The sequence below is a fragment of the Phragmites australis genome, chromosome 5 (assembly GCF_958298935.1).
Source record: "Phragmites australis chromosome 5, lpPhrAust1.1, whole genome shotgun sequence".
Taxonomy (NCBI): Eukaryota; Viridiplantae; Streptophyta; class Magnoliopsida; order Poales; family Poaceae; genus Phragmites; species Phragmites australis.
In genome coordinates this window covers 7,969,088-7,982,216 of record NC_084925.1, presented here as the reverse complement: position 1 = coordinate 7,982,216, position 13,129 = coordinate 7,969,088, and the positions used below count along the sequence as shown (strand labels likewise).

The window sequence follows — 13,129 nt, the reverse complement described above, 5'->3', positions numbered from 1 at the left end:
CTCACCCTTATCGCACTCCCCTATAGCGGGTGGAGCCTAACCGGCGGAGGTTGGATATCCGTCTTGAACTCCCCTATAGGCCTTTAATGAAGCCTGGGCATTAGGAAGGTCTTGTTCTAAAAAAATAAATAAAAATCCTCACCCTTCTTTTTTTGACATGAGGGGAGAATAAGAATAGATAAGTTGAACTCATACTCCCTTTAGTCATAAAAGGTATGATTATTATGCAATTAACATATTTTAATTTTGACTATCAATATGACTTTGAATATTTTGATTGAACTTAGATAGTGTTTGGTTATAGAATGCAAACATATTCATAAACAATCTCTTAATACACTGCAATCTTAACCGAATGAATCGATTACTTATTTTGTTTGGCTCTCCTAAGTAATCGCAAAAGAGAGAACAGAGGGACAAATTGCCCGGTCATCGCCATGCAGCGATCTGCTCATCTCAAACTTGCTTACTGGATAAAACCTTTTGCTCATCCTCTCCACGAGCAGCCACCGAGATCCCTCTCCCTCTGTTGGTTGCCACCTCCCGTTCCGCATTTGCGCCAGCCTAGGCTGCTTGCTCGGGGCCGCCGCATCATGCACCACCTCTGCCCGACCTCTTCTACGGAGACGGTGACTCAATGAGAAGGTTTATGCTGTTGTGGGTTGTGGGCTTGCGTAGATGAGATGGGAGTGGGAGGACGCGATTGCCGAGAACCCTCGCAATCGAAGATGTATTTTGTCGGAAGAGACAATGACTCGTCTGTGTCGCTATATAAATTTTTTTATTTTTTATGATGAAAACCCTCATTGTCGGTGTATCAGGAACCGGGGGTTCCCGAATCCCGAGGTCAGACCAGCCATCCGCCATATGGCGCCATCCCGCGAGGTCTCTCCTATAGGATGGGAAAAGATCAAGTCCCGGGAGAAGGTGCTCGGGGCCACGGTTGGTGGCTCCGAGGACCCCAGTTCCCCGATGATCCACGGAATCCAAGTACCGGGAAGAAAGTGCTCGGGGAGGTATATGGTCACTCCCGAGCACCCTAGTCCCCCGACGATCAGAAGAGCTAAGTTCCGGGAGAGAGTGCTCGGGGCTGCACGCGGCAGCCCCCGAGCACTCGGTTCCCCGAGGGTCCGTGCAAGAGTGCTCGGGAGAAAGTGCTCGGGGAGGTGAACAGTACCCCCGAGCACTCGGCTCCCCGAGGACAAGGAAAGGCATTCTCGGGAGAGAGTGCCCAGGGATGTAAGCAGTACCCCCGAGCACTCGGTACTCCGACGACCCAGAAAGACCTCAGAGGGGTCTACCGATGAGGTGTCAACCGGTCAAAGGCCCGAGGCCACATTTAATGAGCGTGCGTGACCTGACACCTCCAACTGCTCCCACCGCGCTCAGCGTCAGTTCCTGCCATATTTTGGCAGAGATGCGTGGGGTCATTAATTGCACGGGTCCCGTCCCGTGCCATCCGGCTTGTCTCGGGATAACATCGTAAGGACCAAAGCGTTCCGTCTGCCGCGCTGCTGTGGTAGGGGAACAAGATAGGACGTGCACGCCGGGTTGCCCTGCGGCTGCCCGGTGGGCCCTCTCCACGGCACCCGTTGCCAGGGCATTTATTGTGACGGGCGACCGGGCGTGCGACGTATTTTCCACCCCCGGTCACTTCGCCTAGAAGAAATGATGACGCCCTTTCGATTTATGGCGTCTCAGAACTCGTGCCCCCTCCTTCCGTTCGGGGCATGTCTCGGCCGGCGGATACTTAAAGCAGCCGGTGGCACAGAAGTAAGCCTAGCCCCCGGACCGATCGATCGATCGACAACGAGAAAGGGCGACGGAACAAGAGACGAAGAATAGCAAAACAGAGACCAAGAGTCGACACGAAGAACACAGCGCAAGAGAAACACTGTAAGGAAGGCTGAGCCCAGTTCCAGCCGAAGAACAAGGAGCTCCAAGATCTTAGATAGGCCCTCATCCTTGTAACCAGTAACATCCTTGAGGGACTTCCTCAGGACAGTTATCGCATCCATACAGGAGTAGAGTATTACGCCCCCGTGCAGCCCGAACCTGTCTAAATTCTGGTGTATTTACTTCTTTTTGCACTAGATCAACACCCCCACCACCGGCCATTGCATTCATTTCCATTTATTTCCCCGACGAACTTATTTAGGATCATCTCCTGGCCGAATCTCTAAAAAGGGGTCTCTCGAGATCCCTGCGACTGGAGTTAATCCTCCGACACTCATGATGACAGCCCTTTTTATCATGTATTGTATCATATTATGATGGTAAAAATACTATGTCGTCACAAAATTTTAAGTGTCACAACTATATATGATAAAAATATAGATATTATCACTAAAGATGCACCAGAATCGTCATAAAATCCATCATCCTGGTGTCGATCCGTGGGAGGAGATTCTATGACACTCTAAAATGTTTTTAATGATTATTTTAAAGATGTCATTAAATGTTTGGTGATGATCTTGGTCGTCACAAAAACCGAATGCAGCCGCTTGTGGCCCGCTGTACCCGAGCGCGCCCCTGCCGCATCCTAGGCTCACCCACGAAATTGCTTGGCCATGCGCACGCGAAACAGAAAAATGCAAGTCCCACACATGCGAAACCGGAAAACGCAAGTCCCGCGCATTGCCCTCACCAAAAATCTAAAACCTTATCATTCCCCCCCTCTCTCTCTCTCTCTTCTCGTTCTCCACCGAGCATTTATCCTCTCTCTCTCTCTCCATTGAGCGAGGGACGGCCAATGGCGGTGAGCTCCTCCACGACGGCAGTTGGTGGCGAGCTGCTCCACGGCACGTTGACGGTGACCTTCTCCACGACGCGTCCATGGGGACCTCCTCCACTACGTGTCATCGGCGAGTTGCTCCACAGCGGGGGGTGGTCGGATCCACATCATCAATGGCTAGATCCAAGCTCCTGCCCTTGACTCCTTTGACCTCCATGTTGTAGCAGTGAGGACGCGGAGGCCGCCAAGAAGGTTGTGTCGATTTGGTGCTTGCGACCTCCCGTGGATTCCATTTAGGCGAGTTTCCCCCCTTCCTTTCACGTATTGTTTGGTTGGGTTGGATTCGTGTTATCTGAGTTGTTGTGGCACTGAAAGAATTGATTCTTGCTGATGGATTTGGGGAGATCGATTGGGTTTTCACTAAAAGGTCGGGGACATTGACTGGGATGGCGCTGTGGTACGGGGTGCGCTGGCGACGGCGTGCACGGGCTGGGTGACCCGCCAGATGAACTTCCCGGTGACCAAGTGACCCATAGGCAAAGCGGTGTTCCATGTTTTCCATCTCCCTTGTTCTGGCCTTGTCAGCTTGCCTGCACCTTGTTCGATGAAATGTCACGCCCGTAAGACCTAGGTAAACAGCATGTTCTCGCAAGAATGCGTGCTTCGGTTTGCAAGAACATGGGGGGTAGGTTATGATGTGGTAGCAAGGCGTTTGACTCGTGCTTGCCAGTTGCAGCTATGGCATTTAGGGATGTCTGCTGAGAGGAGAGCAGAAGACGATGGTGTTGCCTGACAGCTTCATTTGTGCATCTTTGGTCCAGCATGTGTCCTGATGTCTGATGGGATTGCAAGGTATCTCCTGCAGTTCCGTGATCTGCTTCGACTTCTTCATGTCGAAGTCAAGGTATGTAAACTTGTTCTGTAATCTTGTGCATCGTTATTGGCTCGGAGGGGATGTGAAGCTGGAAACTGAAAAACTATAGCGCCGTATCTTAAAATGGGGCCAAGAATGTGCCTTACGCCTTTTTACCCCTAGATATACTAGCTCTTAATCAGCAATTATATCTTCTCTCAACTTAGTCACTAACGGATATAATAACAACTAAAATCATCTCAAAGCTCTATAATATGATCTCTCCCTCTACTGTTGTGTTGTGTGTTGATTACAGACTATCAATAAAAAAAAATTCGATCCAAGGGAAGAGATATCCCAAAGTCATTGCATTAAGTTTGAGAAAAGGTCCCGAAAACCAGCTACAACCCGCACGCTATTGCTGAGCGACCACGCCACGACCACAGGGAACACACAATGAGGGGTCTTTTTTTTTGCGATAACCAGGGTTCGAGCCCTAGTTAGTAGTCTTACACCTAGAGGTCTTACCATTGTGCTATTTGCACATTTTTCGTGAAATTGATATCTAAAATATGACCTATGAGTATCTGCCTCATTAAGTGTACAATTCACTGTTTCTGTGTGCAATTCTGTTGAAATGCCATGTGTTTGGCAGTGCAATTGGCTGGTAACAAGGCACTAAGACTTTCTCATATTGGTAGGGAACTTCATTTTGGATAATTATTTGGCCTGCATAATGATCAGTTCTTGCTTTGACTCTTTTTTTAAGTAGATACATAGTGTAAAATCAGGAAATTCTTGCTTGTCAACTATTTTGACTGTTAAGTGAATTGTTGTGCTAGTAGAAACCTTAGTGTTAATGCTCTAAATTTGTGCACAGTTCAGAAAATAAAGTGGCTAGTGTAAGCACACTGAATAGCTAAGAATATGCTTACTATTATTGAAGTGCATCTCTTTTTTCATATATGTATATGCAGGATAAAATTGATTTGTTGTGTTAAGTGCAAGTCCATATATTTCTTGAATCAGACATGATCATGTTTAATTTTAGTAGCTGTCTTATTTATGTAGTTTGAGTGTGCAAATCAGCAACCACAATTAGCATATATCTTATTTGGATAATGCAGAACAAGGATAGGACAAAGATTAAGTACAAGGGTGTGAAACCCCTTATGTTCCAAGCTGGTTATTGCTGTGCTTAGCGGTGTTGAAACATTTGGATTGTAAGCACTTTTTTTAATATCAACATGCATTAGTTCTTTAGCCATTTTACTACAGCTATAAAATAAGGTAATGTTATAGTTGATAATGTATCCTTGTATTGTGTCCATAGTCCTAGATTGACTTTGCTCTGACCTTTCAATTTCAGGACTTCATGCATTCATTTTTGCTAAGACTCATGTGCATTTCAGAACTTGGAATTCAAGAACTGAAGAAAGTAGATAGCTCTGTTCTATTGTAGGTCATGTAGGTTTCGTGTTTGGTAGGATTAATTGTAAGAATGATTGATTGTACCATGATGATCTCTTTATGATGAGATTAGTTGTACCCTATAAATTACTGAATATTTGTTTTATATAATTTATCAAACATTTATCACAGTATCTGTCTGCAATTCTTTGCAGATGGCAGTTTTCATCATAAAAAATCTTAACCATGGTTACATGGCTCACATTTAGTGACGAAATAGAGCTATCTGTGACAATGGACCACACCATTCTGTGAAATATTTTTGTATCACAAAATGTGAATATATATTATGACAATGCATTTCGTCCCAAAAAAACCTTAACCCCATGGTTACCTGGCCCACCTTTTGCGATGAAATGGAGCTATTTGTGGCAAGTTGACCACCTTTTTTGATATATTTTCGCGTCACAAAATGTGCATATATTATGACATCCAGATCATCGTCTTAAAAAAATTATGACGAATTTTGTAAAAAATGTTCCAAGTTATATTTAGCAACGGTCGATATATGACACTCATTTTTCTATCACAAAAGATATTTTATGACAAAAATTAGACCTATAATGATGTTTTGGCTTTTATCATATAAGACAATTTTTTTAAAGGCTATTAGTACCGGGAAGAGGAATCGCTACTTGCGCCTCTGCTTGCTTAGAGTCCGTGTCCCCCGTTGTCGAATCTTGACGACCACGGGCAACAAAATCTAATTACACCTAGGTGGGAGCGGTACGAGGTTTTCACATGCCTGTATCCCATTACGGTGTGATTCGATTACGGAGGAGCTAAAACAAACGCGGCTTAATAGAATCGGTTACCGTTGTAACCATATTACGTTACAAAAGCCCGAACCAAACACGATCTTAGTGTTAACCGGTGTGTTCCTTCCGTCTGTGCAAGAGACATCAAGCTCGGGAAGCTGATGAGCAGGCGGCAGTCACCTGCGCCTACGACGCCTGCACTGAACGTGCGTACGGACTCACCGTTGGGAAAGGGTTCAGAGCTTGGCCAGCCCAGCGCTGCGGCCACACTGGGCATAACACGGCATCGAGCTGTTGGTCTCCAACAACCGTGTCGATCTGCGCTCCATGCATGCAGTGTAGATCTGGCCAGCCGGAACCACTAGTGGGTTTGCCTTCACATCTCATCTCGCGCGTCATGCATGCATGCATGCCGAAAGATTTGCGAATTAAAAGAGACAGGGTGTTACCGGGTCCCTTCTTTTTTACAAGTCGTCTAGGACAACGGTTTGGTCTCCGATACATGTCTTTTATCGTTTTTATAAGTATTTGTTATCTAAATTATTTAAAAATATAGTCAGTCAAAATTATTTTTCATTACAAATATACTAATACTATTTTTATATGACAAGTTTAATACTTTTAATTATATTAATGATTGAAGTTTCTAAAAGTTGACTGCACACGTATCGTTATCTATTTGACAAAGAAGGAAATATTACGAAAACAACTGCACAATGGTGAAGAAATATGGGCATTTGCCTGAAAAGAAAACAAACAAACAAATGAAGGCCTTTTCTGTCTGGGGTATGATACAACTAGTACGATTTATGAAGATGATCTGTTGTAGGTGGCATATGCTTTCTACGTGACCGTGATGTAACACCCCACGATTAGAGAGAAATGATGTTAGGACCATTTCCAATGCAGGTGCTTGCATTTGCATTGAGGTGCTTCATTCAAATGATTTATGTGAGAAAGTGCTGTCTATTTTCAGCTTTTGCAAAGCATTAGGTATCGGATTTTAAGGTTGATGACCACGCAGTTAATAATTAAGGATGTAAGTTCGCAAAACATTAGGTAGTTAGGTTAATCACTCTAGTTTATTTGGCCTCTAAATCTAAGAAAAAATAACCTGGGAAAGAGTGTATTTTTAGTTAGCCTCAGTGGTGGGTCTATGTGGGGGCATGGATATACATATGTCAGCTCATTTTTTTGCAAAAAAATCACTATATATCATATGTAATATTTGTAGATGTCAGTAATTGTTAAAATTTTGGAATTACATTTTGTATTCGGACTAAATAGACCATTCATCCTCTCTTGATTTTGTCTCACTACCGCACTTCACCATTTTATGGTTGTTGAACAAAGTTTTTTAGCTATATACATCAATTGTAAAAATATTGGACCCACCACTGGTTGAGCTTTGGGTTGACCCAATAAAATTGAACTCATCCCCATTCACATCAAGGTTGGAGGTGGGTGATGGATCTGGCAGCGTTGAGTGGCTGAAGACGATAAGAATGGGAGGGAGATGTGGAGGAGTTTTTTATTATAGTTTGAATTTGAGAGATTTGAAATTTTGAATCCATACCCATAAAAAAGGGCCGTATTTTGTGTCTGAGACGATTCATTCAGATGAAAACCGAGTGAAAAGAAAACCAAGCGAGTAACCCATGGACATGGACTGTACGGACCAACTTGCCGTAGACAGAAACGGTCTCCTTGGACGCGTCCAAGAAGGGGAATTGATCCAACTACCCTTCACATCCCCCGGTCAAACTTATCACCCTTCTTCCTATAAATACCACCTCGCTCCCATCCCAGCGCATCCTCCAAGCCCACCTCACATTCTCTCGTTCCCCTCACACTCCCCAAGAATCCACTTCGCCTTCCCAATCGACTCGAGTGAGAAAGCAGTCGCAATCCGCCAAGGAGATCTAACTTGGGACGCACAACGGTCAGATCTTGACGGCATGGCTGCTCTCCAAGCTCAGCGTCTCTTCTTGACGGCCTCGTCGTTGTCGTCGTCGTCGACGACGTCTTGCGCCACGCGGCCGCGCCGGAGCTCCGCCGCTCGCTGCCGCGCGGCCCTGCGCGCTCCTACCGGTCTAAGCACGGCGGACGGTGGCCTCGGACTCAAGCTGGACTGGATCCCGACGACGGCCACGTCGGCGGCGCCCGCGGAGTACGGCGCGGCCAAGGCGGTCGAGAAGCTCCGCGCGATCGCCGAGGCGGCGGCGGACCGCGCCGAGATGCACGACATCATCGGCAGGCAGCGGGACAACTGGAACCACCTGCTACTCCATTCCACTAACTCCCTCGCGCTCGCCGCCTCCGTCATGGCCGCGCTCGCCCCCGCCGCGCCGACGAGCATAGTCGCGCTCAAGGCCTCCACGGGGGCCCTCCTCGCCACGGCCGCCGTCACGATGGCCGCGGTCAACAAGATCCAGCCGTCGCAGCTCGCCGAGGAGCAGCGCAACGCCACGCGGCTCTGGAGGCAGCTCGAGCGCGACGTCCGCGCCGCGCTCGACCTCAGGACGCCGTTGGCGAGTGCCGACGTCCAGGAGGCCATGGACAGGGTGCTGGCGCTCGACGCGGCGTACCCGCTGCCGCTGCTCCCCGGCATGCTTGACAAGTTCCCCAAGACCGTCGAGGCCGCCCGGTGGTGGCCGCGCCGTCGCCAGCAACAGCAGCTCAAGACGAAGTCCAAGAGTTCCGTCCGGCGCGGCGGCAACGGCAACGGCTGGAGCCAGGACCTCGAGGACGAGATGCGCGGCCTCCTACGCGTGCTCAAGGCCAAGGACGAGCACCAGTACCTGACGGTCGGCAAGCTGGTCCTCAACCTCAACCGCGGCCTCGCCGTGGCCGGACCCGTGCTCGCCAGCACTGCCGCGCTAGCTGCGGCCTTCATTGGCGCTGGAGAAGTCGGTTCCTGGGCCTCCGGCGTGGCCATCCTCGGCGGCGCGCTGGCGGCGGCGGCGAACACGGTGGAGCACGGCGGGCAGGTGGGCATGGTGTTCGAGCTGCTCCGCAACTGCGCGGGGTTCTACCACAAGCTGCAGGAGGACATCGAAGCCACGCTCGGCGAGGCCGACGCCGAGCGGAGGGAGAACGGCGAGGTGTTCGAGACCAAGGTGGCGCTGCTGCTCGGCCGGAGCACGTCGGACCTTAAGCAGTTCAGGCGGATGGCGTCGGCGTCGTTCAAGGACGAGGACATCAAAGACTTCGCCGGGAAACTCTTCTGACCAACTCACTCACACTGAATCGCTTGATAGCTAACAGCAGATGAAGAACCCATATCAGAATGTGCATAGGAATTGATTAGTCCTAGAACAAATGTTGATAGCAATTCCATTGATTCTTTTGTAACAAGTAACAGTACTGAAATGACAATTATACTCTTTGATCGATTCACACTCATGATCGAGCTGAAACAATGAGTTGTACATGATGCGACGGTGTGAGCTGCTGCAAGAACATGGTCCACACGGACATATGTTGGCCGTGCGTAGCAACGAACGGCAACGGGGTTGCATACGAGTCGAAACGCCGCCAGAACTGGGCTTTCGTCTTTGACCAGCTCGTGCACTCTGCTGATCGAGAGGGGCTGTTGGACATGGAGTTGATCAGAGACGACGGCAGGGACAATTCAACAGGTCAAGGTAACGGAAGCGAGGGATTTTACGACGCCCGGATCCGGATGGTCGCTGCCTGTTACCGTACAGGTCTACACGCAATGGCGAACGCACGATCGACGAGCTGATTCAATCCGAAAATTCAGCTACATGTGCCGACGACGATTTTAATCTCGTGTGTTTCGGCACCGATTTCAGGCGGTTTTTGCATGCCGAGGCAGGCTGGTAGAGCAAAAGACTTGGAAACAATGTCTCGTCCCAGTTTTTGAAGGAAATGAATGTGAGATTCTGGATTCTTGGTCCCTGTGAAGGGCGTTTCGTCAAGCAAACAGAAACAGGCTTAGCAGTAAGAACAGTTGAACCAAAACTTTCAAATGACAAGCATTCACGTTAAAAATGATGAAAAAGAAACCACCTTTGCTGCATCAACTGGCTCAAAGGTAGGCAAATTCGTCACAGCTGATATACTTCCGGTTCCATCACAATTCACAAAGCATCCATGTTCTTTGATCAAATAAACCTACTACTACCCGATAAATAACTGAAATCCTCAACTACTTGAATGACTTGAACAACGATTTGTTGCCAAACAGTACAGCACATAGCGCTCACCACCCATGTTCTTTGATCAGTTAGAACCAGGTTGGAGCTGCGCTGCAATTTTTTCCATCTAAATTGTCTACGCCTGCTTCAAAGACATAGCCCTTGCGCGAAGGTTGAGAAATATCCCCCTGCAGGAGGGAAAAAGAGGGATGTCCAGATAAAAAATGGGATTTTGCATGTCATGCATTGTGAAAGAAACCGCAGAAATGTTCAGGCCAAAAAGAACATTACCAACAACATGCAACCAAGCCGTGGAAGATCACTCGAAACTGCAAGGGCATGTACTGATGGTTTATCCAGCCAACTATTGGCCAAAACTGCACAATGATTGGATGGATGGATGATCTGTGGAGGGAAACTCAAAGACAAGTATTATTAATACATAGAGCAAAATACATACCATCCAAGCACTCAATTGCACTGAAGGATATTGTTTCTTCACCCTATTCTTCCTCCTTCAAAGGCCTTCCTACATTGCAAGATGTGATAAGTACCTTTGGACTGACAGCACATGGACAAGATATATTGACTCAATGCTTGCATTATATTTAGAGAGATGACCATATCATTCAAAATGAATACTCTGGTGTAACAATTTCTATTTGATCAAAGAACACATACTAATTGTCATGCCTTGGGTCGGAGATGAAAATGAGATAAAAGCTATAAATATGAAAAGGAAATTTCGAGATTGTAAGTTGCAATTTGATATAGCATAATGTCAACATATTTTTTTACTTACCACAAACTACACTAATTTGACAGTTACAGACTACCTCTCAACAACATATCCATAGTAGAACAGGAACAACATATTGTTCCAGGGAGAGGATGTCAGCTGCTCCAGCAACACCTGAAAAGAGTGCCATACATCAATCACGAATACACACTAACATGATTTCAATAAAGACTGTTGACTAGTGTTAGCTTCACCTTGACCCAGGGTTCCAAATCCCAGCAGCAAATAGCAGGGATGTTATAGTTGCTAGTAATTTGAAGAAGTTAATGATCTAGAACTATTTCAGTATCAAGCTAGCAATGTGAATTGAGAAAATAAAATTAAAAAACACATTGCCAGAATCCACCAGGAAACCAGGCTCTTACTTGGTGGTTCCAAGTGCCCCAGTGCAGTCCAGGATTTTTACTGGAACCAGCAAAAACAATGCTGCTCCGATCAAGATTTGGGCAATTTGCAGGCACTGGTTCTACATTACTGCAGTCTAAATCTTTGTTGCTGGTCAATTATTAGTTGGTTACCGAAGTCAAACATTAACTCGATGTTTCATTTGAATTTTATAGTTTGCAGGAGAACTATGAACTATTTATACATAGCCTGCATTAAAAGAAGTGAAAGCTATGGTAAAAAATTGTCAATGACAAACAGTATACCTTCTTAGCAATGGTTTTGGACTTTGGTATCCTTCCTACCTTTGAAGATATAATCCAAAACTTTATGCACGAAATGTCCAAATGGGCCACCATGTGCAAAACCAATGAGCTGCAACACTAGACAGTGTAAGATTATAATAGACAAGTACATGCAAATAAGCATAATACACAGAAGAAGAGGGGCATGTAAAGATAATGCCCACCAGTGAGTAAATTATTTTGAGTTAAGCGCAGCGCATCAGACTTAATGGATTGGATCAAAGTATGTGGAGTGCCATTTGTTTCTCAGCAATTAGTAAAACAAAGTAAGAAGTACAGAAGCATAGCTTGAGTTAACTGCTAAATGCCTTCAAGTTCTATTTGGATTCAACTACTTAACACCCTCATAAAATCTTCATGAAAGCTACAAAATATATTTTTTCTTAAAAAAAAAGGTACCTACCACAATTCAGACTTGAGACCATAAGTTGTTAGAACAATAGAAAACAGAGAGCAACTCTCTTACCAAAGGAGCCCACCTACAATCTTTAAGAGTTCTTCTTAAATAATTGGGGTGCACATTTTTCTGACAGAATTAAGCAGGGAAAACTACCAAACACCCCAAAAGCAAATTTTGATGCAGATCCTTATTTTGAGAAACGACAAGACATAATTCTGAATAACGAGGAACACTCAATTTGGTAGCGTACACTAGCAATTCACGTTTGCACTCAGTATAAAGTATCCATAAATTTTAGTCATTCTCCAACAAATTTATCTACAGTTCCAACTTATGGCAACATAAATCACACAAACATAATACCAAGCAGAAGCAGACCACATCTACATTGCCGCAATTCAATGGATGAACTGAAACTACTTGCTAAATGACTTGAATTCTACAAGTAATACATCTTTCAACTGAACCCCCCACATCCTCCCAAGAATTGTCCCCAATATCACTTGACAAGAATCACTCACACTCCTACAACGGTGAAACTAAAGTTGTATTGAATTGACATCACATAGCAGTATATCACCTTGTATTCATCCTATAACTAAATGCTCCATTCCTCCAATGAATGAACACGAAAAGATTCACTTTTACCGGAACCAAACCCACTGCTATACCAAGCACAAGGCAAGAATCATTACCATCTTGAGCAGGAGGCGGCGCTTCTCAATCTTCTGGTACCCAGAGAGCTTCTGCGCCACGGAATCGCTGATGCCGGCGAGGCACCCTGCCGTGATCATCTGCGCCGGCCAACCAAACCAACCGTGGTGAATCGCGTGGGAGCGATGCCGGAATCGTGCGCCGGCGGATGGCTGCCGCGGTGGTCCCTCTGTACAGAGGCAGCGCTCCTGTTGCGGGCTGGGCCTGACGGCCCAATGGAGATGTCCCTGATGATAGCAGGGCTGGGCCGGATTTAATATTCTTTTTTAGAAAGAAAATTAAAATGAGATATCTCTGGCACGTGGCCCACTTTGTCCTTCCTCTTTCTGGTATTTGACTAGTAAGTAACGAGAAAATAGTAGTTAAAGTTGTATTTTAAAAATAATCGAGAAGAAAATATATAATTAAATATAGTTTAGCAGAATACATGACATCTAATTACAATAAAGTAGCAAAATAGCTCGCACAATTGCACGTATTGCTGCTAGCCTGCCTAGTTAACCGATAAAGTCTATTTTCAAGGCATGAATTCTTCTCATCTTATACAGA

At 46.0% G+C, this 13,129-nt stretch overlaps 1 protein-coding gene and 1 long non-coding RNA gene across 4 annotated transcripts; one reads left to right on the top strand and one right to left on the bottom strand.

Annotated features, from left to right (window-relative positions):
* The first annotated feature begins 7,773 nt into the window (after positions 1-7,773).
* On the top strand, positions 7,774-9,045 carry LOC133917791 (probable F-box protein At4g22030). The gene has a single exon (XM_062361644.1). The coding sequence runs from the start codon at positions 7,774-7,776 to the stop codon at positions 9,043-9,045; it is 1,272 nt and encodes a 423-aa protein (XP_062217628.1).
* Positions 9,046-9,835: 790 nt separating this feature from the next.
* LOC133917421 (uncharacterized) lies at positions 9,836-12,601 on the bottom strand. 3 transcript variants are annotated; one of them, XR_009909670.1, is made up of 6 exons: positions 12,562-12,601; positions 11,467-11,536; positions 10,781-10,891; positions 10,439-10,507; positions 10,270-10,355; positions 9,836-10,166 (listed from the first exon to the last, which is right to left on the bottom strand). It is a non-coding gene; the product is annotated as an uncharacterized LOC133917421 (long non-coding RNA). The 3 variants fall into 3 exon arrangements; XR_009909671.1 differs by lacking the exon at positions 12,562-12,601 and having other exon boundaries at positions 11,428-11,523; XR_009909669.1 differs by lacking the exons at positions 11,467-11,536; positions 12,562-12,601 and having other exon boundaries at positions 10,781-11,453.
* Positions 12,602-13,129: the final 528 nt, after the last annotated feature.

Excerpts from the sequence above, each read along its gene's own strand:
- LOC133917791 (XM_062361644.1), top strand. The coding sequence starts at position 7,774 with ATGGCTGCTCTCCAAGCTCAGCGTCTCTTCTTGACGGCCTCGTCGTTG.